The sequence below is a fragment of the Acomys minous genome (genome assembly GCF_964271855.1).
Source record: "Acomys minous genome assembly, chromosome: 20".
Lineage (NCBI taxonomy): Eukaryota > Metazoa > Chordata > Mammalia > Rodentia > Muridae > Acomys > Acomys minous.
The window spans coordinates 9162468-9187317 of record NC_140502.1 but is presented as its reverse complement, the minus strand read 5'-3'; the positions used below and the strand labels follow the sequence as shown (position 1 = coordinate 9187317).

Sequence of the window (24850 nt, the reverse complement as noted above, 5' to 3'; positions counted from 1 at the left end):
TCCCAGAACCACAGGGGCCCTCGCCCTGCCAAACTTCCTGACTTCCTGATAGCTTGCAAAAATTGCCCACCCGGATCACCCCACTCAGCCTCCTGCTTTAGTGGTATATAATTGTCTGTGAACAAATAAAATGTGGTCAGCTTGATCAGACTCCTTGACTTGCCGTCCGTTCTTCACATCTATTGTCCCCCATTCTCTCCCTAGGGGTCCAGGGGTCCCAGTTGATTGTCCGGCGGGTCCGGACATGGGTTGAGCTGATTCCTCCTCATGCTCACCACCCATCATGCTTTGGAAGTGTTACTGCCCTTCACACTCTGGAAGTGTGACTTCAGAAGAGGCAGAAACCGCACTTAGCTACCCGTTCCCTTGACAACAAAGCTCATGGGATATAGTTTAGGATCACATCAAATGATTGAGTCATCCTAGGTGGGGCCGCCTCACCTGATATGCTTATCTCCAAGGGGTCACTGGGCATGGACCACTTCTGTGGATTTCTTTTATAGCAACCACAGCATCTGACTGTCCCCCTGTTGCAAGATGTTATAGTGCCCACAGAAAACATGGCTTGCAAATGCCCAGTGAAAATACACTGTGAGTCCAGGGTTCTGGAGAACTTGGGTTCTTCTTCCTTAGTCAGAATAAAGCCATTATATCTCTTCCATGAGATACATTGAAGGATCCAGAGTTCACAACAGGGCTGTTCGGATTGACAATCTAGGTTTGCTGTAGGGGTCTCCTAGGAGAGACAGAGAGAACGTGTTAATCGACTCACAGCTTCCACACTGTCCCATAGTGATGCGTTTTGAGTGAGAGCACCCATTTCCTAAGATTAGAGTTGGGAGATCCTACATCATATGTGCCATCAGCAGCAGGAGAGTCACTATGCTCTGATAAATCACCACGGGTTTCATAATAACAGCATATAACCCTCAATGGTGCTGTTCAATAGAGGAACTCAGCTTTGTTCCCAGCCTCAAGTGAAGTCTATTTGCACCAGCAGTCTGGACTTCTCTTTTTATATGCTTGGTACTTGTGAGCCCTGGAGGTCCCCTCACATGAGTTGGTCATCTTCATACCTCTGAGGACCAAGCACCCTGGCTGAGCCCTGCTTTGAGGTGGATCCTTGCAAGGAAATCAGAGCCTCAGTCCTAGATCCGCCCCATGCAGATCTCACTGTTCAGTCTGGGGACCCTCTTGGTTTCTCCAGGATTAATTCACGTCTGCTGCTCTCCGTTGCTTCCAGGAGACTGCAGCTCACATGGGGCTTCATTGTGGGAATGGGCCCAGAAGAGAACACAGAAAAACTGGAAAAAGGAAACAGCTGTTCTCACGGTTCTGGGTGTGGTTTCCTCTGGAGAACAGCCTTGTGGGTGGAACCACCTCTTTCCTTAGCAACATCACCATTTCCATCTCTCTCTGGAAACAACCACAAGGGCTATTTTTAATCTTCTTTCTGTTTGTGTTTTTTGGGGGCAGAATTCCTCATGGTAGGATCAGGACTGATGCCTCCATAATATTTGTATGGCACACATTTCCCCTGCCAGCTAGAAAACTAGCATGTCATCTCTGAACTTCCTCATTTGGAGCAATTTGTGACTACCCATGGCATTATGGTATCTAAGACTTTCAGAAGCTCAGCCATCACTGTTCCCAACCCAGGGTAAAACACATGTGTGGAACATTAGAAGCACACGCTGTTGCATAATGCATGTGACCCCCCCATACTCTGAGAATTTATAGATTATAATATGTGTGAAATCTGTAGACCATCATGATCAGAGGGAGAAGAAGAGAGAGAGAAAAAAATCCCTGAATGAAAAGGGACTGATTTCCCACACCATAGGGCAGATCCGGGAGGACAGTGGGTGCTGAGTACATGGCTCAGTGTTAAGAGCGATTGCTGCACAAGCATGGAGATCTGAGTTTGAATCCCCAGAGTTCATGTAAGAAGCCAGGCATGGCCACACAAGCCAGGAAATCTAGCTCTGTCTAGGACGGAGATGGAGAAATTGTTGGGGCTTCCAGCCTTGTTCCAAGTCCAGTAAGAAACCGAGTTTCATGGGAGTCATGTGAAGAAGGATAGAACAGAATACCCGGCCTTCTCCTGTGGTTGTGCATTCAGAGACACCAATGCATAAACACACTAAAAATGGGTGATGTTAAATAGAGGCTTACTTTGTTCTTTTTGTAATTGTATTAAGTTTATGCTTCAGTTTTCATTTGAGATATTATCTACTTCTTAGTTTTTTGTTGAGCGCCTTTTTGGGGGTTTGGTTTTGTTTTGTTTTGGGTTTTGTTGTTTGTTGGTTGGGTGGTTGGTTGGTTTTTCTTTTCTTTTTCTTTTTCTTTTTTAATTAGAAGATACTTCTTTTATTCATTTTTAAAATTTATTATAATTTATTCAGATTACATCCTGATTTTTATCCCCTCACTTATGTCTTTCCGTGCCCATCCTCCCTCCCTCTTCTGCCGTATTTCCCCTCCCCTAGATCTCACACCAAAAGGGACCATTTCCCCCACTATAGGACCACAACCTATCAGGTCTCATCCAGATAGCTTGCATCCCCTTCCTCTGTGTGCCACCGGGGCGCCAGAGGTTGGTTGGTTTTTCAAGACAGGGTTTCTCTTGTAGTCCTTGGCTGTCCTGGACTTTCTTTGTTGACCAGGCTGTCCTCGAACTCACAAAGATCCGCCTGCCTCTGCCTCCCAAGTGCCGGGATTAAAGGCGTGCGCCACCACATCTGGTTTGTTTAGTACTTTTGCTTTAGTTTTGTTTTGTTTTGTTTTGTTTTGGAGACAGGGTTTCTCTGTGTAGCCTTGGCTGTCCTGGACTCGCTTTGTAGACCAGGCTGGCCTCAAACTCACAGCAATCCGCCTACCTCTGCCTCCCAAGTGCTGGGATTAAAAGCATGCACCACCACTGCCCAGCTTGCTTAGTACTTTTAAATATTTATTTTTATTATTTATGTGTGTGTGTGTGTGTGTGTGTGTGTGCACGTGCGCATGCACATGCAGGTGCACACAGACATGTGTGGGAAGGGGTGGGGAGATATACACATGTGAGTTTTAGTACATGTCAGAAGCCATGGAGCTAGACTTCCAGGTAGTGGTAGTAAGTCTGACTTATCTGCTAAAAGCTAAACTTGGGTCTCTCTTGAAGAGATACCAGGCTGTCCTCTAACTTTTGTCAATCCTCCTACCTCTGCCTCCTTAGTGCTAGGATTACAAACTTGCACCATTTGATCCAGGTGATTTAGAATATTTGTTTATTGTGTTCACTAGCCAAACCAAAAAAAAAAAAATCCACTCTAGGAAGATTCTCTACCTCAGCATCATATATGAGGGGAATCCCAGGAAATACACCTTTCCTTTGTGTCACATGATCCTCAGAGGCCACCTAGTATTCTCCACTTTGGCTCCTGGGTTCATAAATTCTACTGATTAAAAGACAGCAGCGGCATTTTTCTTTGTATCAACATCAATAATTTCCATAACCTATATCTATAACTTCTTATTTCCCTATGCGCATCATTTTTATACATTGAGCATAACAGGAAACACACAGTGAACGGGATATCTCAAACTTTATACTAAAACCATTGCAAAGGGGGTAGTCCCGCAATCTATGAGGCCCAGCAACATACCAACCTCTTCTACGTATTCGTCATCCCTACTATGTCATGGTATCTGGATTCCCTGGCCTGAGAATAAGTGATGGAATATTTCCTCTGTTTGAACCCAGAGCCTCTTGCATGCTAAACAGGTGCTCTACCTGAGCTACGTTCTCGGCTGAGATGTTCCTCTTGAACCAACAAGCCTACACTCAGTGCCCTGGACTCATTTACGCTGTCCTCCCTACAGGCATCAGGAAGCAGGTGCTGCCCTCTGCTGGTAAAGATGAGCTGCATGACTTGTGGCCTGACCTGCCTTCTGCAATAGGTCAGATGTAGAGCCACAGCTATAGCAACATAGTCCCTGATTTAAAACAAAACAAAACAAAACAAAATAAAGCAACTCCCCCAGAAACTTGCATCTGTGCTGATCCATCACTCTTGTCCCACGTTGCTGCATCCATGGTTCACCCTTCATGTACCGCAGTTACTGAGCGCATACCTGGTAGACTCTGCTAGCTCAGGTCTGCCATCCTCTGTGTCCATCAGTGCCCCTAATTGAAGACTCCTGTTACCACTCGGGGCTCTCTAAGTGTTGGAGTTACTCCCCTGGAAGGCACTCTGCACAAAGTGTGTTTGGGTTCTTTGGGTACACCCGGTGAGTACAAGTCTCCAATGCTGTTTGTACAAGACCACAAGAAGTCCCTGAGCCTGGATATTTTGTTTTTGTTTTTTTGTTTTTTGTTTTTTGATTTTTGGTTGTTTTTTTTTTGAAACAGGGTTTCTCTGTGCAGCCTTGGCTGTCCTGGACTCGCTATGTAGACCACGCTGGCCTTGAACTCACAGCGATTCACCTTCCTCTGCCTCCCAAGTGCTGGGATTTAAGGCGTGCACCACCACGCTTGGCTGTGAGCCTGGATATCTATTTTATTTTTTAGAATGTCTAAGAAAATTGTTTATTAAATATGTCCCCTAAGAACAAGGCCCTCTGAGTCAACTAAGCAAGGCTCATAGGAACCCACAGAGACTCAAGCAGTAAGCACAGGGTCTACATGGATCTGTACCACGTCCTCTGTGTATATATTATGGCTTTCAGTTTAGTGGGGTTTTTTAATTAATTTATTTATTTGGATTACAACTCAATTGATCTCCCATCACTTGTATCCACCTGTTCCTCCATCCCTCCCACCCTCACCCTAATCCCCTCCCCTAGGTCCATGATCAAGGGGAATCTCCTCTCCCACTTTATGGTCACAGGCTGTCAAGTCTCATCTTGGTAGCCCGCCTATTCTTTCTCTGAGTGCCACTAGGGCACCCCAGCAAGGGGAGGTCGTTAAATATGAGGCACCAGAGTTCATGTCAGAGTTAGTCTCTGCTCTCCACATAACTGTGGAGAATGTCCTGTCCATTAGCTAGATCAGAGTAGAGGTTCAGTGTTTACTACTTGTATTGTCCTTGGTTAATGCAACAACCATGTTCATAGCAGCCTTACTCATAATAGCTATAACCTGGAAACAGCCTAAATGCCCCTCAGTGGAAGAATGGATAAAGAAATTGTGGTACATTTACACTATGGAATACTACTCACCTATAAAAAACAAAGAAATCCAGAAATTTATGGATAAATGGAGAGAAATAGAAACGATCATACTGAGGGAGTTAACCCAGAAGCAGAAAGACTCCCATGGTATATATTCACTTATAATTGGACAGTAGCCCAAAAGGCATGTCCCATGAAAGTCTTGCATGCTAAACAGGTGCTGTAGCTGAGCTACATCCTCAGCTGAGATGCTCTGAACTCATTTACACTGTCCTCCCCACACACATCAAGGAGCAGGCGCTGCCCTCTGCTGGTAAAGATGAGCTACATGACTTGTGGCCTGTGTCCCAAAGGAGATTGGGACAGATGTGAGGACATCCCACTGGGACTCTATGTAAGAGAAATATAGGAGATGGGGAAGTAGAAGGATCCAGAGGATCTCAGAAACCTGCAAGAAGAACATCGTGATGGGTGGATCAGGGCCCAGAGGTGTCTGCTCAAACTAGAGCCTGGATATCTTAAATGGTGGTTATTGGGGAGGGTGACATCCCTGAGGCTATAGAAATCAGATGATATTGATTTGGATCATGGGTCTTAGAATGTTTCCTGAAGACCTCATGGGTAGATGGTGACTTTTTAATCTATCTTTCTAACCAGGGTAGAGCATTATTTGGACTTGAGGCTGACAAACACATTAAGGCTTCTGCTCTTTGTGGGAGAATGATCTGGAGAGGATCATGTTTCCAGATCTGACACCATGTCAACCAGTCAAATCAGCATCACATACCTGGACTCATGTCTTCCTCCAAATATCAGTGTGCATATCTGTGGTGGCTTGCCTAAGAACAGCCCACATGGATTTATATATTTGAGTGCTTAGTCATAAAGGAGTGGAAATCTTTGCCTGGATTAGAAGGATTTCAACAAGGTGGCCTTGTTGAAGAAAGTGTATCGCTGGGGGCGGGGGCTGGGGTTAAGATGTGAGGTGTGAGGTTTCAAAAGCCCATGCCAGACCCGGTCACTCATTCTCTTCACCTGCAGGTCAGGATTTTAGCTCTCAGCGACTGGTCTAGCACCATATGTGGCCCCACTGTGATAATAATGGATTAAACCTCTGAAAGTGTAAGTAATCCCTTAGTTAAATGCTTTTCTCTTATAAGAGTTGCCTCAATTAAATGGGTCTCTTCACAGCAATAACAGAGATTAAGACAGTATCCAACTAAGAAGAGACTTGATACCCTATGAGCATATAAAGGGGTAGGAAACCCCCTCAGTCACAGTCATAGGGGAGGGGAGTAAGGAGAAAATGGGAGGGAGGGAGGGAGGGAGGGAGGAATGGGGGGATACAAGGGATGGGATAACCATTGAGATGTAATATGAATGAATTAATAAAATAAAATTTAAAAAACAGACAGTATCCAAGAGAAAAATGGAGAGTGCATGTGGAGCCTCTGCTTGAGTTCTGCAGATGCCCCACTTATACTCAAGCACAAAGAATTATTGCAAAGTTGCTAGGCTACTCCTGTCCTTTCCATTGCGTTCTTCAGCCTCACTGAACTGTAGGCATTCGCTGCGTGCATCTGAGTCACATTAGAACATAGTTTATTTCTGTTAGTTAGCCTGAGACTCACTAAGCTTAACCATGATCATCTGTACGACCGTTGCTTTGCAACTGTGCACTGAAGCCTGCACTCCCTGGTGGGCTTCACAACTGAAGACAATGAGCTCCCCTTCCTGAGAATCCATCAGAAGTGCAAGGTGGGGCAAGAAAGAGACATGAGTGTGGAAAAATGGCTTGTCGTGGGTAGGTAATCAAGTTGGAGAGAGATTAGAAAGAAGGGAAAGTATGAAAGTTTTAATATGACCTCCAATATGACCTCCATAGTCTCAAGAACTTGACCACTTATCCCCAGGTGGTGGCACTGTTTGGAGAACTTGAGGAGGTATGTAGCCTTGGAGGAAGTATGTCACTGGATGACCATAACCCATTGGGGAATAAGGGTCCCCAATGGTAAGGCACCTAATGGGAGGACTGGGGGTTGAGGAATAAAGATAACAAGAAATAAAGACGGCAAAAAGCAATGATTAGGACTGGGACCAAGAGGTCCTGCAAAAGCTGATGGCTTGGGCAAAGCAAGTTTAAGAAGTACAGCATCATATGTGCTATTTGTAGGGGGATGTTGGGTCAATGTCAGTGGATAGCTAAATCGGACAACGTTGTCATAGAGAACACAGAATACCACAGACAGAGATGCCTTAGTTGTGATCATCACAGCCCAGGAATGAAAATCAAGTGTCCAGAAACCACAACTTTGACTCTTTAAAGATACTGGCTCCAGCCCCAGACCAGCCTTGCCAACCAAGTCGGCTACTGGACAAGGACACAGAATTAATAATACTGCCCTTTTTCCTTTCATCGGGGCCTCTGAGAATACCTTGGGTAGGTCTGGCTCCCAACAACTGGAAATGGGCTTTGAAAGTTTAAAGACTTGAGCTGGTCAGTAGAAGGGTGGATAAAGAAACTGTGGTACACTTACACTATGGAATACCACTCAGCTATTAAAAGCAAGGAATTCCTGAAATTTGTGGACAAATGGATTGAACTAGAAATGATCATAATAAGTGAGTTAACCCAGAAGCAGAAAAGGTCAAATGGTATATACTCACTTATATCTGGACACTAGCCCAAGGGACATGTCCCATGAAAGTCTTCACTTACCAAGAAAGTGGGACAGAAGGGAAGACTTCCTGATGGGACTCTAGGTGAGAGAAGCAAGGGAGAATGGGGAAATAGAAGGATCCAGAGGGTCCTAGAATCCTACAAGAAGAACATTATGACAGGCGGATCTGGGCCCAGGGGTCCTGCTCAAATATGACACCAGCCAAGGTCAATACATGCAGTAAACTTTGAACCCCTACCCAGATCTAAGCAATGGAAAGAAAATTCTCCACAGTTGAGTGGAGAGTGGGGTATGACTTTCACATGAACTCTGGTGCCCCATATTTGACCACGTCCCCTGGATGGGGAAGCCTGGTGGCACTCAGAGGAAGGATAGCAGGCTACCAAGATGAGACTTGATACCCTATGAGCATATACAGGGGGAGGAGGTGCCCCTCAGTCACAGTCATAGGGGAGGAGAGTAAGGGGAAAATGGGAGGGAGAGAGGAATGGGAAGATACAAAGGATGGGAAAACAATTGAGATCTAGCCGGGCGTGGTGGCGCACACCTTTAATCCCAGCACTCGGGAGGCAGAGGCAGGTGGATCACTGTGAGTTCGAGGCCAGCCTGGACTACAAAGTGAGTTCAGGACAGTCAAGGCTACACAGAGAAACCCTGTCTGGAAAAACCCCAAAAAAAAAACCAAACAAACAAACAAACAGTTGAGATCTAATATGAATACATTAATAAAATATATATTTTCAAAGAAGACTTGAGCTGGGGGTGGTGGCACATGCCTTTAATCCCAGCACTCGGGACGCAGGGGCAGGTGGATCCCTGTGAGTTTGAGGCCAGCCTGGTCTACAAAGCGAGTCCAGGGAAGTCAAGGCTAAACAGAGAGACCCTGTCTCGAAAAATCAGGAAAAAAAAGATTAAAGTTTAAAGACTTGATCCATTTCCAGTTGCAGTTGGCTTTCCTTCTGTTTGTGGTTCGAGAGGTGAGCTCAGCATCCCGCTCCATCTACCATACCTGCATGCTGCCTCTGCTCTGCCATTATGAACTCTAACCCTTCAGAACTGAGCACCAGAATAAACTCTCTTATATGTTACCTTGCTCATGGTGTTTTATTACAACAGCATTAAAGTAATGCATAAGCTGGTAGCAGAGAGTTGGCTGTTGCTGTGGAGGCCAGCCTGGTCTACAAAGCCAGTCCAGGACAGCCAAGGGATACACAGAGAAACCCTGTCTTGGAAAAAAAGAAGAAGAAGAAGAAGTTGTGTTCTATAACAAGCTTAACAGGACATGCTAATGTGAGCCTGGAAAGCAGTTCTGAGACCAAAGCAGACTGAAGAAACTTGACTCAAGAGGTTTCAAGGGAGTCAAGGAGTTTAACTGTAACTGGGCTAGAGACCATCCCTGCAATATTTGGGCAACTGATCTGGCTTAATTCTGCCCATACCAAGAATTTGTGTGATGTGAAAATAAAATATAATGGGCTAATGTCTTTGGTGGAAGCAAAATAATATTGAATCTGAGTTGTGGTTGTTTTTAATGCATGTTTGTCAGATCTACAATGAAAAAGAGGAAGCCAATGAGCAGCACTCTATGTTTTTTTGCTTCACTTTTGGCCTGCAGTTCTGTCCTGCTTGAGTTCCTGACTTCCTTTCAGGATCGTCAGTGACCTGGGAGCTGTACGGTGAAACAACCTTTCCCTCCCCCACATCGCTTTTGTTCATGATACCTCATCACAGAAATAGAAAATGAACTAGGATAAGGTGTTACGGTAATCAGCGTGCTCCTCCTTGTCGATGAGGAGACTGACATGTATGAGGAGATATTTTATTGTTAGTGGTGCATAGACGTGTTAGCAAATTTAATCCAATGCATATAAAAGATTTATACACCACCAACAAGGGGTTTACACAGGCTTGTAAATATGGGTTGGTTGGAAACTAATTAATACCATCGGTTACATCAGCAAGGAAACACTGAAAGCGTGCATGGATGAAGTCATTCATGTAGATTAAAAAAAATAGCATTTGTCACATTCCCACACTCATTGATCGTGACCAATCACAGAAAATTGGGGACAGGCAAGTTTTTCTATCGGAATAAGATAATACAGTAAGACTGAAGTTAACATATTTAACAAGGATAACTTAGGAATCTCATTTTAAATCAGGAAGAAGGCAGCACCAACCCTTCTCTCCGTAAGTTGTTCTGCTTTGCGCTTGAAGCCCTAACTGTTGCAGTGAGGTCAGTAAGTGAACTAAAGGTTCAGATACCCAGCAGGAATTATAAGTGCCATTGCAGATGCCACAGAAATTAACGATTTTTCAAAAATGACTTTGTAGAACTAGGCAAAATGTAGAGTAAACTGGTTCAAGATTGGTTCGCTTACATAAAGGCTAGCAGTGAAGACTGAAATTTGAAATTTAAAAATATGTCTGATCCATACATCAACTTTAGACTCCACATAAATGACAGTCTTTTGGTGTTATGAAGTTGCCTATGGTGTGATTATATACTGAAATTAGGAAACACCATTGATACAAGAATTTATGGGAGAGGATATTTATTTTTTTCCAAATTTATTATAAGAGTACTATATTTTACATCATTTCTACAGCTTTCTTTTTTCCCCAAGACATCCTATGTTTCTTCATACTCTTTTTTCAAATTCATGACCTCTTCTCTAATTATTATTAAGAAAAATGATGTTTTCATATCCATGTAAGCAGTATCCCTCCAGAGTGTTCCCTCAAATGCAGATGTGTTGCTTGCAAGTCTTTATATTTCAAGAAAACTACACAAAGATCATGTACTGAAAGCTGAGAGTTCAAAAACAACTGTGCTGTGCCACAATTTACATTAGGCTCGTGCTGTGCATTTTGGGATCTGAGTTTTGAGCATTATTTTTTGCTGTCTCAGCCAACTTCTTTGTTTTCAGTAGAGAAGACAATGACTCATGATGCAGGTGGAGAATGGGACAGCATACAATAAAGTAAAATGCTGCCTATCGGGAGGTTGGGGACAGAAGATACTCAGATTAGGTCCCAAACCTGACTGATGGGATGGGATCATCCCTCCCTCCAGTCACTGGGGGTGAGAGGAGAGAGCAGTTAATTAGCTAAAGTGTACATTTAGATGAAGAGATAGTATCATGATTTGATCTAGAAGGCCTCCCCGCCATGATACCCAGATGTTTCCTTACACTCAAATCACATTTGCTCCCTGGATATTCTATGAAAACGGTTCCCCCGCTGTAAGCCCCAGATTTAAAAGAACCGCATGAAATCCTTGGACTTATTCCCAGGTCTTTGCCATCATGAAAGAAACACTATTTTCTCTCCTGGCTGCATGTTGGGTTCGTCTTTGGCTGTGCTGAGCTTCACACAGCAGAATGCCAAGACACACAAGGACCAAGGCTGACACCCCAATCCTGATGAGATTCTCCATTGTGTGATCCCGGGGCTGTGAAACTGGAGGTTGTAGAAAAAGAGGTCACAGAGATCAGGACAGATGAAAGGCACCCCAGGGGTCTGCTTACCCTGGACGGGACTTAAGCTTCTGTATTGACTCCTGAGGATGAAATTTTTCACTCACCTGTCTTGGGGTCTGACATATTTGGTGATGTCCAGAGGGGCTGAGCAGCTTCTAAGAACCAAAGGGGAAAAAAGAATGATGTGCGAAATACTTGAAACCAAAGGGTTCCTCCTAGGTCCTGTGTTATGGAATACTACTCAGCTATTAAAAACAAGGAATTCTCGAAATTTGTGGACAAATGGATTGATCTAGAAATTATCATAATGAGTGAGTTCACCCAGAAGCAAAAGGAGACAAACAGTATATACTCACTTACATCGAGACACTAGTCCAAGGGATACGTACCAGGAAAAACTTTACTTACCAGGAAAGTGGGTCAGAGGAGAGGACATCCTATTGAGACTTTAGGCGAGAGTAGCATGGAAGAATGGGGAAATAGTAGGACCCACAGGATCCTGGAAACCTACAAGAAGAACTTTATGACAGGCAGATCTGGGTCCTGGGGTCCTCCTCAAACTAAGGCACCAGCCAAGGGGAATATAGGCAGTAAACTTCAAACCCCTACCAAGACCTAGCCGACAAACAATGATATTCTCTATCGTTGAGTGGAGAGTGAGATCTGACTCTCACACGAACTCTGGTGCCCCTTTTCTGACTATGTCCCCTGGATGGGGAGGCCTGATGGCACTCAGAGGAAGGATAGCAAGTTACCAAGAAGAGACTCGACATCCTAAGAGCATATATAGGGGGAGGAGGTCTCCCTCAATCACAGACATAGGGGAGGGGAGAAGGGGGGAAATGGGAGGGAGGGAAGAATGGGAGGAAACAGGGGAAGGGCTAACAATCTAGATGTAATACGAATAAATTAATTTTTTAAAAAAGATCAAATAAAGAAAGAAAAAGCTAAGTCAGGTGTGGTGGGGCACACCTTTAATCCCAGCACTTGGGAGGCAGAGGCAGGAAGATTTCTGAGTTAGAGGCCAGCCTGGACTACGTAGTGGATTCCAGCCAGCCAGGCCTGCATAGTGAGACCCTCTCTCAAAAGCCCCCCACCTTCTCTCATGTGCAGGATTCAGAGACCATTGCAGAAATTTACAACTGGTCAAAATACAAAGAGCAACTGACTGTGAGGCGTCTGCCCCAGCTGATACAGCTGCAATACAACCTCTACACCTAAAGCTCAGGAAATACCACAGAAGAGAGCTCAGAAAGTGTCTAAGGACCAGAGGACTAGGACAGCTGCTGTGAGAGAGTATCTTCTATTTATGGCAAGGGGTTGCACCCATGACCTAAAAAAAAAAATCCAATTGCCTCAGCAAGAACTGAATGATAACATCAGTTGCCACGTCAGTGTGAATGGGTGAAATCTCACAAGATTCCCACCCTTAGATGAGTAAGCTACAGAGAAAAATTCAGTCTTTTACGGAGAGGAGCCCCAGGTAGGTTATCCAAGCCCAAGTGGGGGAGCCCTAAACACAAATACATATGAGCTACACAAAATGTAAATGTAGCATCATCTTCAGCCTTCTGGCCCAGTATATCTGACAGACATATGTGTGAGGCAGGAGCTATTGAACACTTGCTTACCCTCTCTTGGCAGAATTTGGCAGTTGACTCTGCCTGCACCCAAGCTTGCCTATTTTTAGGGAGAATTCTGTCTGGCCAAAAAGAGGACATTTTGCCCAGTGGCTGGTTTGGCACAATTGAAACTATCTCCATATGGAGGTTCTTTGATGTTCATCATTTGCTTTGAGGTAGACTGGGTGTTTCCAGGAGTTAAACAGTTTTATTATCAAAGAATCCTTAAAACACTATAAACATCTTAAATGCCATATTCTGTAGGAGTCTGACTTAAAACACTCTCCTGTGTGTGACAGTCTGAAATCTTGGAACAATTGGGATCAGAAGGTTTGGTCCTAGAAGCCTACAAGTAGAACATTATGATAGGCAGATTTGGGCCCAGGAGTCCCACTCAAACTAAGGCACCAGCCAAGGACAATACAGGCAGTAAACCTTAAACCCCTACCCAGATCTAGCCAATGGACAGAACACTCTCCACAGTAGAGTGGAGAGTGGGATATTACTTTCTCACATACTCTGGTGCCTCACCTTTGACCATGTCCCCTGGAGGGGGAGACCTGGTGGCACTCAGAGGAAGGACAGCAGGTTACCAAGAAGAGACTTAACATCCTATAAACATATAGAGGGGGAGGTAATTCCCCTCAGGAACAGTCATAGGGGAGGGGAATAAGGGGAAAATGGGAGGGAGGGAAGAATGGGAGGATACAAGGGATGGGATAACCATTGAGATGTAACAAGGATAAATTAATAAAGTAAAAAAAAAAAGAAGGATTCTTCAAGCTGCCCTGGGAGCAGTCCTGTTCTGATGGGGTCCACTGTTATGTTTCCCTCTTCATTTCTGATTTTGCTGATTTGTATGCCCTCTCTTTGCTTTTTAATTAGTTTGGCTAAAGGTTTGTCTATCTTGTTGATTTTCTCAATGAACTGTGTTTTTTGTTGTTGTTTATAATTCCTATATGAATGAATTCATTGATTTCAGTACTGAGTTTGATTATTTCCAGCCATCAACTCCTCTTGGATATATCTGCATCTTTTTTCCTAGGGTCTTCAGGTGTTCCATTAAGTTGATTTATGTGATGTCTCCAATTTCTTTATGAAGGCACTTAGTGCTATGAATTTTCCCCTTAGTGCTGCTTTCATTGGGTCCCAATGCTTTGGACATGTTGTGTGTTTGGCTTTATTTAATTCTAGGAAGTCTTTAATTTCTTTCTTTATTTCTTCCCTGACCCAATTGTCTTTGAGAAAACATGGTTTAGTTTCCATATGCTTATAGGCTTTTTGTTAATTATATTGTTGAAATTCAGCTTTAGACCTTGGTGGTCTGATAAGATACAGGGGATTATTTCTAAAGACTTTATTAGCTGGCTAATAATAAAACTAGGTCTTCAGAATCCCAGTGTAGCACTGAGAAATTTTTGTGGTGAGCTTTTAAACATCAAAACCATTTTCTAGGTTTATATACTTCATATATTTTATATTTATTCTGTTAACAAGAAAGAATAATCCACGAGCAGAAATACAGATGCCAAAAACAAGGGTAGTAGATGTACAGATATTTTGAGAATTATGGACTTTTTAAATTAATGTATTTGTTTATTCACTTTAAATCCCAATCATAGCCACTTCCCTCTTCCATGTATTTTAAGGAGAGTGAAGAAGACTTTATGGGAATTTGTGGAGGGAGGAAAGGGAGGAGGAAAATGTTGCCATTATATAATAATCTCAAAAATAATAACAACAAAGGCCCAAAGCAAAAAAACTTTCTTTACTCCTATTTTTCCTTATTTTATGTACTGGATACTGACAAAATATGTTCCCTGTTTATAAATTGCAGGACATCACTTATCTCTGACTATAGAATCATGTGAGCCTCAAATTTTCTCAGAATCTCCTAAAGATAGGTTAGGTCTGTACAAGGGCTGGGCACCTGAGCCAGATCTTGTTTTCTGATATGCTTGAGTCTTCTCTCCCCCACAGAATGTAGAGTCTAGATCTCCTTGGACTGGTAGACACCAGAGATGGGTCTCAGGTAGGAGTTTTCTGCCTGGAAAGTGGAAGGTTCATCTGGTCCCGTTTCGGTGTCACAAAATGCAGCATGGCATAGGTCACATCATGAGGCTCCTTGGATGTATCAGCCTGAAGTAAGGAAGGGCAGAAGGTTTGTGTTGGGCACTAGGAACCTGGGGGACTGAAGCAGTCATAACCTACCTGCTCAGCTCTCCCTTTGTCTCCAGTTGCTTGTCTGTCATTTGAGTCTAGTAATTTCTTTGGCAAGTGGGAAGGAGAGGTACTCCCTGCCCTTCTGAACCTGGAAGGTTTCACCTGGCCATACAAGTGTATTAAGGGGTCATCCTCCTGTCGGCTCTACAGCATAGAGACAATGAAACAAAAAGGATGTGTCTTAGTTTCTTAGAAGCTCTCCACCCATATTTACACCAGGTGCAAGAATTATATTTTAGACATTTATATCAAAACTATTGCTGATTGGGTCTTCTGTGGCTTCCTGAAAACGTAGAGTGTATGTCAGTTTCCTTCCTGCATTTCTGACATATTATCCAGACAAAAACATCTCTGTCCTCAGGGTACTTTGATCTGCCATGTTCTGTACTTAGATGCGCTGGATCATAATAGGAATGTATGAGCCTCTTTACTCAGGATTTTCCTCAAAAGGCTTCTTTCAAGTTCCTTTTATATTCACACTGACTATCTGTGCCTCAAACAACCTTAACCTGCATCCTGTGATTCACTTCCCTCATTTTGCTCTGCTCACTCTGTGTTTGTCTCCATACCACGCCCCACACAAGAGCTTGTCTCACTGTGTAGAGTAGAGAGTTCTGTTCCCTGCCATATCTGCATCCCCCACAGGAATAAGATCCAGGAACTGGGGAGGTGAGTCACAAAGCGTGGTGGTTGTTTTGCAAATGTGAACACCTGAGTTTGATGCCCAGTGCCAGTGTAAAAACAAAGTCCAACAGGAAAGGACTGGGATGTGAAGACAAGTGCCCAGGGCTCAATGGCACTAATCCACACAAACAATTAGCTCTAGTGTCATTTAGAGACACTGTCTCAGAAAAGAGGATAGAGAAAAATAGAAAAAAAAAGCATTACATGCTGCCTGTTTTTCCCCTCTGTGTATGCACATCTGCACACACATTGTCAGGTGCATGGTTATGATTTACTCATGAGTCCTGTACATTTATTTGTTAGTTTTTCACGAGAAATTAAAACAAAGGCCTTATACATCCAAAGTAATCGAATCATTTTGCCATTGAGCTACTGCTTAAGACCCTCACAGTGGCTTCTGAGCCCCACAGAGCATGCTAATAGGCAGGCAGATGCTGAGGAGTCAGAAATCAGGAGGCCTTATGGTCACAAGTAAACAAAACAAAAATGAGGTCTGAGGACGCAGAAGACAGGTATTCCAGAAGTAAGAAGGCAGCTGGGGATGAAGCTGAAAGAAGAAAGGAAAGAGGTTCCTCCTGTGATATTCCAGATCATAAATTCTTAATACTGTGAATAATCAAGAGTCTCACCAGAGTGTCTAGCTTTATGCTGTCTGTAGGCTTTGTGATCTTCACATTAGCATCTGTCATAACAAAACACAAATGTCTTCCCCTGACGAGATTCCCAGGACCCGATCCCTGCTCTGTCCCCAATAATAAAAGAGAAAATATAGTGCAGGTAATGGTACATAGTGAGGCATCAGTGCCCCAGATACTCCACCACCACTGTGATGCTGAGACCTCAGACATTTCCCTCCCAGGCCTTCTTTTCTCACACAAGATTTCTTCCTGGTTGGCAGGATCTTGGCTGGAGATGGGGAGACAAGAGAGTGTCAAGTGGCTGTGAGGGGGTCCGGCAGGTAGGGTCTAGGTTATTGGGCACGAGTCTTACCTTTTCTGGAGGCATCCATCCATGCTCACTGGATCTGCAGCTTCTTGAGGATGTTGCAAGTCAGTCCTTGTCTGGACTGAAAGAGAGGGAAGAGTCTCAGCCAGGAGGTGGACCCTCCTTACTCAGCACCTTCATGGAAGGAGGGTACATTTAAAACTCATCACAAATGTGTTCCAATATTCTGGAATATAGAAAAGCTCATATGATATCTGACACTGCACAGGCTTCCAGAACACATTTTCTGATCTGAGATTCTACAGATATGTTTATAAACTTATCTATCCTTGTATAGGCTTCCCCTTGGCCTGGTACCCTGAGCCCTGCCTTGGATAGCCCACAGTGAGACCCACTACTCATTGAAACACAAGTCTACCCTACCCTACTCACCTTCCTTCCTGGGCTTGTTCTTTTGTTTGAGTCTGAGAAGAAGGAAGAGGAGGAGGAGAAAGAGGAGGAGGAGGAAGGTCACTGCAGTCCCGATCAAAGGCTTCTGGTACCTTGCCAGTCCTAGAATATAGGTGACATTATGAGTGATGAACTGAACCTGCATAGGTCTTCACTAGGTCCTCTGCATATATGTTATGGTTGGTATCTTGGTGTTTGGGTGGAGGAGATTCCTGACAGGGGGAGTGTGAGTGTCCCATACTTGATTGTTCTTGGAACCCTTCTCCTTCTACTGTGTTACCTTGCCTAACTTTACTGGGGGAGTTTTGCCTAGTCTTATCATATTGTGCCATGTTCAACTAATGTCCCTAAATAGCCTGCTCTTTTCTGTGGAATATGAGTGGGAGAGTATAACTGGGGTAATTGTTGAGGTTGGAGGAACTTAGAAAAGTGCAAGGAAGGGAAGCTGCAGCCTGGAAGTATTGTATGAGATAAAAATAAACATTAAAAAAGGAGAACCTACTCTGTGAGGGCCCATGGTTGATGATTGTATTTACTACTTCTCACTCTCATACCAATGCAACATGGAACCATATCCCAATGCTTCCAATCAATTTACCTGGCCCAGGTCACCTAGTGGGAAGGTCCATTGCTATGGATTTTACATGTTTTTATTAAATATTCTCACATGTACATTTATATTATTACACATATGTACAATAAACTACCTACAGCAAGAAGAGCCATGAAACAACTGGCAATTATATAAATGTTACATTCATAGTGTTTTGGCTATTTGTATTTAGCAGCCTTGAAGCAAACATCTTTCCTATGTTGGTGAGTCTAAAATTCTGAATGTAAACCGGTATCTATCATATCTCATCATTATCAACTTAAAACATCTATCTAGACCTAAAAACATCTTAATTTCTAAACATCTAAGCTTAAATGTAAAGCTAAACTATCTGGTCTTCAACTCCAACAGAGACTTGAGAAGGAATAAATTAATTACCTGAGTATATAGGGATTGCAGGTTGGCAGCTTTCCAAATGAGATGATGACAGAGAAATTTTGCTACATGAACAATCACCCAAAATTCTCTATAATGTTGGAGCATCATCTTCAGCCTTCTGGCCCAATGTGTCTGACAGACATGTGCGAGGCAGGAGCTATTGAGGACTTGCTCACCCTGTCTTGGCAGAGTTTGGCCATTGACTCTGCCTGCACCCAAGCTTGCCCATTTTTAGGCAGAATTCTATCTGTGCTGAAGATTTATCTCAGGGCATCTGGCCTCCCACTTTGCTCCCTATACTGGAGATAAACCTCACAAACTGAAAGTAAGGAACCTGAATTCTCTGCCCTAGCCATGCACCACACCCTTACACAACGTCGTCATCACAGTTTTGCAGGTGGGCAGGACTATTGCAGAAGTGGTTTCTAGATTCTTTCTCTGTAAATAGATGACAGTGACAAAATGCTCACTAAAGGGACTGAATGTCTGCTCCAGGACCTTCAATTTGCCCTTCTAGAAATTGAGACACACACCAGAGAAACATTTTCCGTGTCAAGTTCTCCAGAAGAGAATTCACCAAACCCATGCATAGCATGATCCCCACCCCCTACTCTCCCACCCTGCTACCCAGTCCTCCCTTAGATCTCTGTGAAGAGCTGCCAGGCATGATGCAATTGGATGAGAAGGTCAGGGGAATCATTTATATGCTTCTCCGAATATTACTGTTCATCAAGTTACCTCTAGCCTCTGAGCCTCTGGGTTTCTGAGGACCATGGTGGGATCTCTGCCCCATATCCAGTACATTAGCCACCATATACAACGTGATTAAGGAGTGAAGACTCATATGCTCTGAGAATCTTCATGCACTCTGGGATGGAACAACCTCCCTAGACAGGAAAACCTACAACCTTTATTGGAATAAGCTCGAGAGACCTAGTGAACTGTGACAGTTAATTGAAGGGATGTTGTGTGGAATGCTACCCTAATTATCTCATCTCTTCCCAGTCTTATATCCACACTGAATCTCCAGACTCTTCCTGCTGCCTAACTTGAATCTTCTAGATTCCCATGAAAAGGGTGGAGTGGCTATTAATTGAGAAACAGCAGTTTATTTATTAATATCTGAAAAGGAACCTTTTTTTCTTACTACTAGGTGAACTTACTCCTAGCCCAACCAAGAACTTCCTGGGTCAAGAATCCTGGGTGACATTCTGAGGACACGACAGTCTGGATCACCTTACCTGAGACTTTGATTTCCACAGGAACACTGGGATGTGACAACAGGTAAGGGAATGAGCTATTAGAACCGAAGCACACATAGGTACCCCCAAGGGCCGGGGTCACAGCGCTCAGAGAGAATTCTGCCTCACGTTGTGGATCTTGGAGTTTTGATATTTGAATCATGGAAGGATATGCAGCTCCTTCCTTGAACAGAAAGAAAGTGTCGACTGGGGTTGGTGATTGACACAGCAGGGTCACATTCTCTCCTGAGGACACATTGGTGCCTGAACGCACTGAGAGAGTGGGTGTATCAGGAAGATGTCCTAGAGAGGAATAACATGAGTGAGGGGCTATGATCATTGTTCTGAGGCCTCTTTCAGAATCTAGTCTCTATATTTGCACAGACAATCTCGCATCCACTCCCTTGTTTCTAGATCTGTTCCTCCTGAGATGCTCCTCATCATCTTGAAGATCAACCCCAGGCCTCCTCCCAGCTGAGCCTGTGCCTTGTTGACTCCCTAATGAATGAATCACTTTCCTCACCTTTGATCAGGATATCCAGAGGGTCACTGGGTGCTGACCACTCAGAGTAGAAGTTTTGTGCACCATGGCATCTGTACTGGCCACCAATGGAGAAATTCACAGAGCCTAAGGGGAAGTTGACATGAAAACCTCCAGTCTGTGACCGATGAGTAGAGAGCTGGGGGAGGTCACTTCCACCATCTTTGGACAGAGCAAACCTGCTGTAACTGATCTCAGAAGAACACTGCAGGGTGAGGTTTTCTCCAGGGGCCAGGACAGTACCTTGCAGGCTCAGTAGGGAAGGCTTCCTTGACAGCCCTGAGATGACAGACAGGAAGTCATCCAGATGGATCTGAGAGTACATGCCACCTCTCATCCTGCTCTGACAATATCATCACTTCCCATACTCTGAACCTTCGTAGGTAAGAGCTCTCATCAGCACCCTTCGTGTCCCACAATGCTTCTGACATTAGCAGGCTTATGATAAATTGTTTCAAGTATCAAAACACAGCTAAATAAAGAGAGCTCCTTACCTGAAACATGTATCTCCAGATCATTACTGGCCACTGAAAACACATATGGAGTATTTGTATAGTATCCATAACATCTAAATGGCCCCTTCTTGGGGGATGGCACAGAGATATTAGGAAACAGAGCCTGGAACTGTCCTGCGGATTTCAAATTTGCCTTTTCGGACCTGAGGAATTTCATATTTTTCCCAGTCAACTTAAACCAGTCATATCCTTTTGATGAGACACACTGAAGGGTCACATTATCACCTGCGGTCACTACAGGCCTGGGCAGGGCTGACAGGGTCGGTTTTTCATGGTAGGCACCTAGGAGAGGAGAAGGCAGGCTGCTTTGAAACACTTCCCATGTTGTCTCCAGCAGATGATCTCTGGATGAACAACACTGGGAGAGTATTTCCCAAGGAAAAAGACAAGGATTGTGATTTTAGTGTCTTTTCACCTGCCACCACTTGCTGAAAGGTATCTGTGTACTCTCTCCACCCAAATGAGTTGGAAAAGTAATGATTATATTGCCATATATGCAGGTTTGTCAAAGAAGCAATGGAGAACTTTGTCTTACTGTTGTGGTCTATTGGAGTCTCTCTATCCCTCAGTTCTGGGGTTCACTCTTTTTTTTTAGCAACATAAATAAAACTTTTATTTTATTTTTATTTTTTTTACAAACTAAATTTTATTTTATTTTTTTATTAATTTATTCTTGTTACATCTCAATGTTTATCCCATCCCTTGTATCCTCCCATTCTTCCCTCCTTCTCATTTTCCCCTTATCTCCCCTCCCCTGTTCCTGAGGGGGATTTCCTCCACCTGTATATGCTCATACGGTATCAAGTCTCTTCTCGGTAACCTGCTGTCCTTCCTCTGAGTCTGGGTTTCACTCTTTATGCATCACATACAAATGGGATTCTAGAGACCCTTCACACTATATCATTACAGAGCTCCCTGTTATGATGAGAGAGCACACATGACCCAAGATGGTGAGTTTCTGAAGGTTCCCAGCAAAGAAGAAAAATGCACATCTTTTAAAACAGTCACATAGAGCAGATCACATTTGCAAGTGGCAGGTAGAGCTGTTTTACAATAGCAGAAGAACACATTTAAAATAACCTCTGGACTCATAGAGTACAATGTCATCATTCATCAATGCTTCTGCCCCTCAAGCATAGCTGTGTCATACATTCTATGACATTGGGTTCAGTAGCTCTGTGTCCAAGCACCCAACACACATCCGGTCCTTACCTGGAATCTGATGTCAGTTGTAATATCATTCACAGTAAAGTATTAGGCTTTCTAACCTGAGAGCTAAAGCTCTAGGTGGTTACTGGGCAGTGACCAAAGGCATGAACTACTCAAGAAATAGCCATAGCATGTGAACCTCCAACTCCAGTTGGGAGTCACAAGGCTCAATGTGAACTCAGCACTGGATGAGCCGCTGCACACACACACACACACACACACACACACACACACACACACACACACACACACACATATATATATATATATATATATATATATATATATATATATATATATTCAAAACTGAAGCACTTCTCTTCTTCCATCATTAGAATGAAACTGTTATATGCCTGTTGTGAGATACACAGAAGGGTCACATGCCCTCCTGAGATGACAGTGTGACTTTACAGGTGTAAACTCCTAGGAGAGAAGAGGAACCCTATTATGTGAAATCATACAGTAAACCATTTCCCAGTTCTTCTAGGATTGGAGAAGAAGAAACTACTGTGAACACACTACTTTCCACAAAGTAGATCCAAAGGTTGAGAGAGTGTCCTCTCACCTGTCACCACCAACTCCAGCGTGTCACTGTGATTTGACCACCCAGCAGAATTGTAACAGTAACAGCGATATCGCCCTGCATTATCCTTTTCCATGGATCCTATGGAGAACTTGACCTTGTTACGACGTTGCTTTGGAATTTGGCTATACCAGGGTGCAGGGCTTCCTTCTTTATACAGGAAATATATTTGGGTATCCATGGTCCCGTTACACCAAATGGTCAAAGGATCCCCTGAGGCAATCACAGAATTTGGCTTTGCCCACAAGGTAGGTTTCTTGAGGGTACCTACAAGGAATTAGGAGAAGTAGTGGGGCTATGAACAGTTCTAAAGTAAAGACAAAACTTATTGCTGACAGGCAACAAGGATGAGACTAGATAGGCTGTGATCACATGGTGGGGAAGGAGGTCCCCTTCTGTCAAAGACCTAGGGAAGGGAAATAGGGTGATAGAGAAAGGGGGAAGAACAAGAGCACACAAGTGAGGGGATAACAATGGGAAAGTAATCTGAATAAATTAGTTAAATAAAAATAACAATCATTGCTATGAAATTTACCCCTGAATATCAATTGAAGCAGTAAGGCCATGGGTAAGTCAATAACTCTCTTGCCATTCCCAAGTTGAATTATCACTATCCCCTGCCCTCTGTTACTGAACAGTGAGTCTTACAGTCAAGTGTCTCAGGATTACTGAGAGCTCAGCTTCAAAGTACACCAGTCTCATCACTGAGCATTTGTTTCAGGAGCAGTGTGACTCAGAAGAGTCTCAGGCTTCCTTACCTGAGACCAGGAGCTCAAGGGGGTCACTGGCATTTGACCACACATGAGGATTAGTAGTGAAATAGCCAAAGCATCTAAACGTCCACATTTCCGTAGAGGTTATTGGACCCACTTGGAACCTGGCCAGATTCACCCCAGAGTATTCATGTTTGGAACTGTAGATTTTCTGATCATCCTTCCTTAAAATGAACCAGTCAAATTTCTGATCTGAGGCACATGAGATGGACACAGTCTCTCCTATCTTTACAACAGGGTTTTCCAGGGCCAAAAGGGTGGGTTTTTCATAGACTCCTAGGAAAGATACATATGGAATAATAAATGAGCTTATACAGAACACATTGTCCCCCATGGATAGGCTGTGGTATGTAATTGTATTAGACAAGTGTTTACTTGAGTATAACATCTGGATCTAAAACCCCTTAGAGCACTCTCACCTGTAACCATCAGCTCCAGGGGGCTACTTCGTTCTGACCACCCAGCAGAGGTGTAAGAGTAGCATTGATATCGCCCTGCATTCAGTTGCGTCACAGATGAGATGGTGAAATTTGCCTCATTGTTGTGGCCCTTTTTGCTCTGTGCGTACCAAGATTCTTGTCTTTGCTCTCTATATATAACATATATTTGGGTTTCATTGGTCCCCTTACAACAGATGGTCACAGGGCTCCCGGATGTCACCGCAGGACCAGGATGAGCCTGGATGGTGGGCTTGGGGAGGGTTCCTGCAGAGAAGTAGAAAAACAGGAGGAATGTGTTAGGACAGTGGCTCAAAGAAGGTCACACTTGCAAAGGACACTTAAGCTGAACTACAAAAGCAAAGGGACACATAAAGACACTACTCTAACCTGGAACTTGGCTTCCACTGTTAATATCAAGCCTTATTTCAACATTTCAGGTCCATCTGTATCACACATTCTGTGACACTGGTTTAAGAAGCACCAAGTCTCAATCACCCACCACACAACAGGTCCTGTGTCACCAGGGAGAGGATAGATCTTCCTTACCTGAAACCAAGAGCTGTAGGTGGTTGCTGGGCTTTGACCACAGCTGGGGGCTGCTCATATTATAGCCATAGCATATGAAACCCCATCTCTCATTGGTGGTCACAGGGCCCACTTTGAATAATGCCTGAAATATCCCAGTGGTTGTATTCGGTGAGGGCACAGTTGTGGAGAACTTGCAATTTTCCTTCATTAGAATGAATCTGTCATATGCCTCTTGTGCGTCACAATGAAGGGTCACATATCCTCCAATGCTCACGGCAAGGCTGGGAAGGGCTGAAAGGGCGATGTTACCAGGGAGATATCCTAAGAGAGGAGAGGAAACCCTTTCAGTGGACTCATATGGGAAGCATTATTTTCCTCTTCTGACATTTGAGAAATAAGCCCCAAGTGAACATATTCCTTTACTCATGGCAGATCCTGGGGTTGGAGGAGGGTCTTCTCACCTGTCACTACTAGTTCCAGGATTGTACTGTTTTGTTCTGACATGTCAGTAGGGTTTTTACAGGAACACCAATATAGACCTGAATGGTACCATTCAATTGAAGAGATAGAGAACTTGGCTTTCTTCTTGGTATCAGGAAGGGTTGTTAGTAGCAGGTTATCTGGAATTCCTTCTTTGTAGAGATAGTACTTCTTAAAATGTAATGGCCCTTCACAGAAGATTGTCATCTGGCTCCCAATAGCTACCACACTGCTTGGCACCACCCTGATTGTGGGTTTGGAGAGTTCCCCTGCAAGAAAATCGGCAGCTGGGTTCAAGGACTTCTCCTCAG

At 43.8% G+C, this 24850-nt stretch overlaps 3 protein-coding genes across 4 annotated transcripts in view; all 3 read right to left on the bottom strand.

Moving 5' to 3' along the window:
- LOC311591267 (leukocyte immunoglobulin-like receptor subfamily B member 3) overlaps positions 1-24850 on the bottom strand; it is a 130029-nt gene that overhangs the window by 104704 nt on the left and 475 nt on the right. The window lies entirely within an intron of this gene.
- LOC311591278 (leukocyte immunoglobulin-like receptor subfamily A member 5) overlaps positions 10387-24850 on the bottom strand; it is a 99201-nt gene continuing 84737 nt past the window's right edge. Inside the window, exons 5-7 of one of the 2 annotated variants that reach the window (XR_014777048.1) lie at positions 11723-11821; positions 11419-11469; positions 11243-11294 (exon numbers count right to left, since the gene is read on the bottom strand). Coding sequence is in view for 1 of the 2 variants with exons in the window: in XM_084770740.1 (XP_084626866.1) it covers positions 11119-11294; positions 11419-11469 (227 nt within the window). In the remaining variant the exon portion in view is untranslated. Of the gene's footprint in view, positions 11295-11418; positions 11470-11722; positions 11822-24850 lie in introns of both variants that reach the window. The other variant, XM_084770740.1, reaches the window with a different exon arrangement.
- On the bottom strand, positions 14384-24135 carry LOC311590783 (leukocyte immunoglobulin-like receptor subfamily A member 6; the record flags this gene model as incomplete). The annotated part of the gene is made up of 13 exons (XM_084770044.1): positions 14384-15075; positions 15148-15303; positions 16473-16525; positions 16718-16749; positions 16834-16909; positions 17221-17340; positions 19471-19773; positions 19994-20290; positions 20506-20808; positions 22301-22585; positions 23077-23367; positions 23511-23795; positions 24078-24135. The coding sequence occupies 13 exons, from the start codon at positions 24133-24135 to the stop codon at positions 14965-14967; spliced, it is 2370 nt and encodes a 789-aa protein (XP_084626170.1). The 3' UTR covers positions 14384-14964.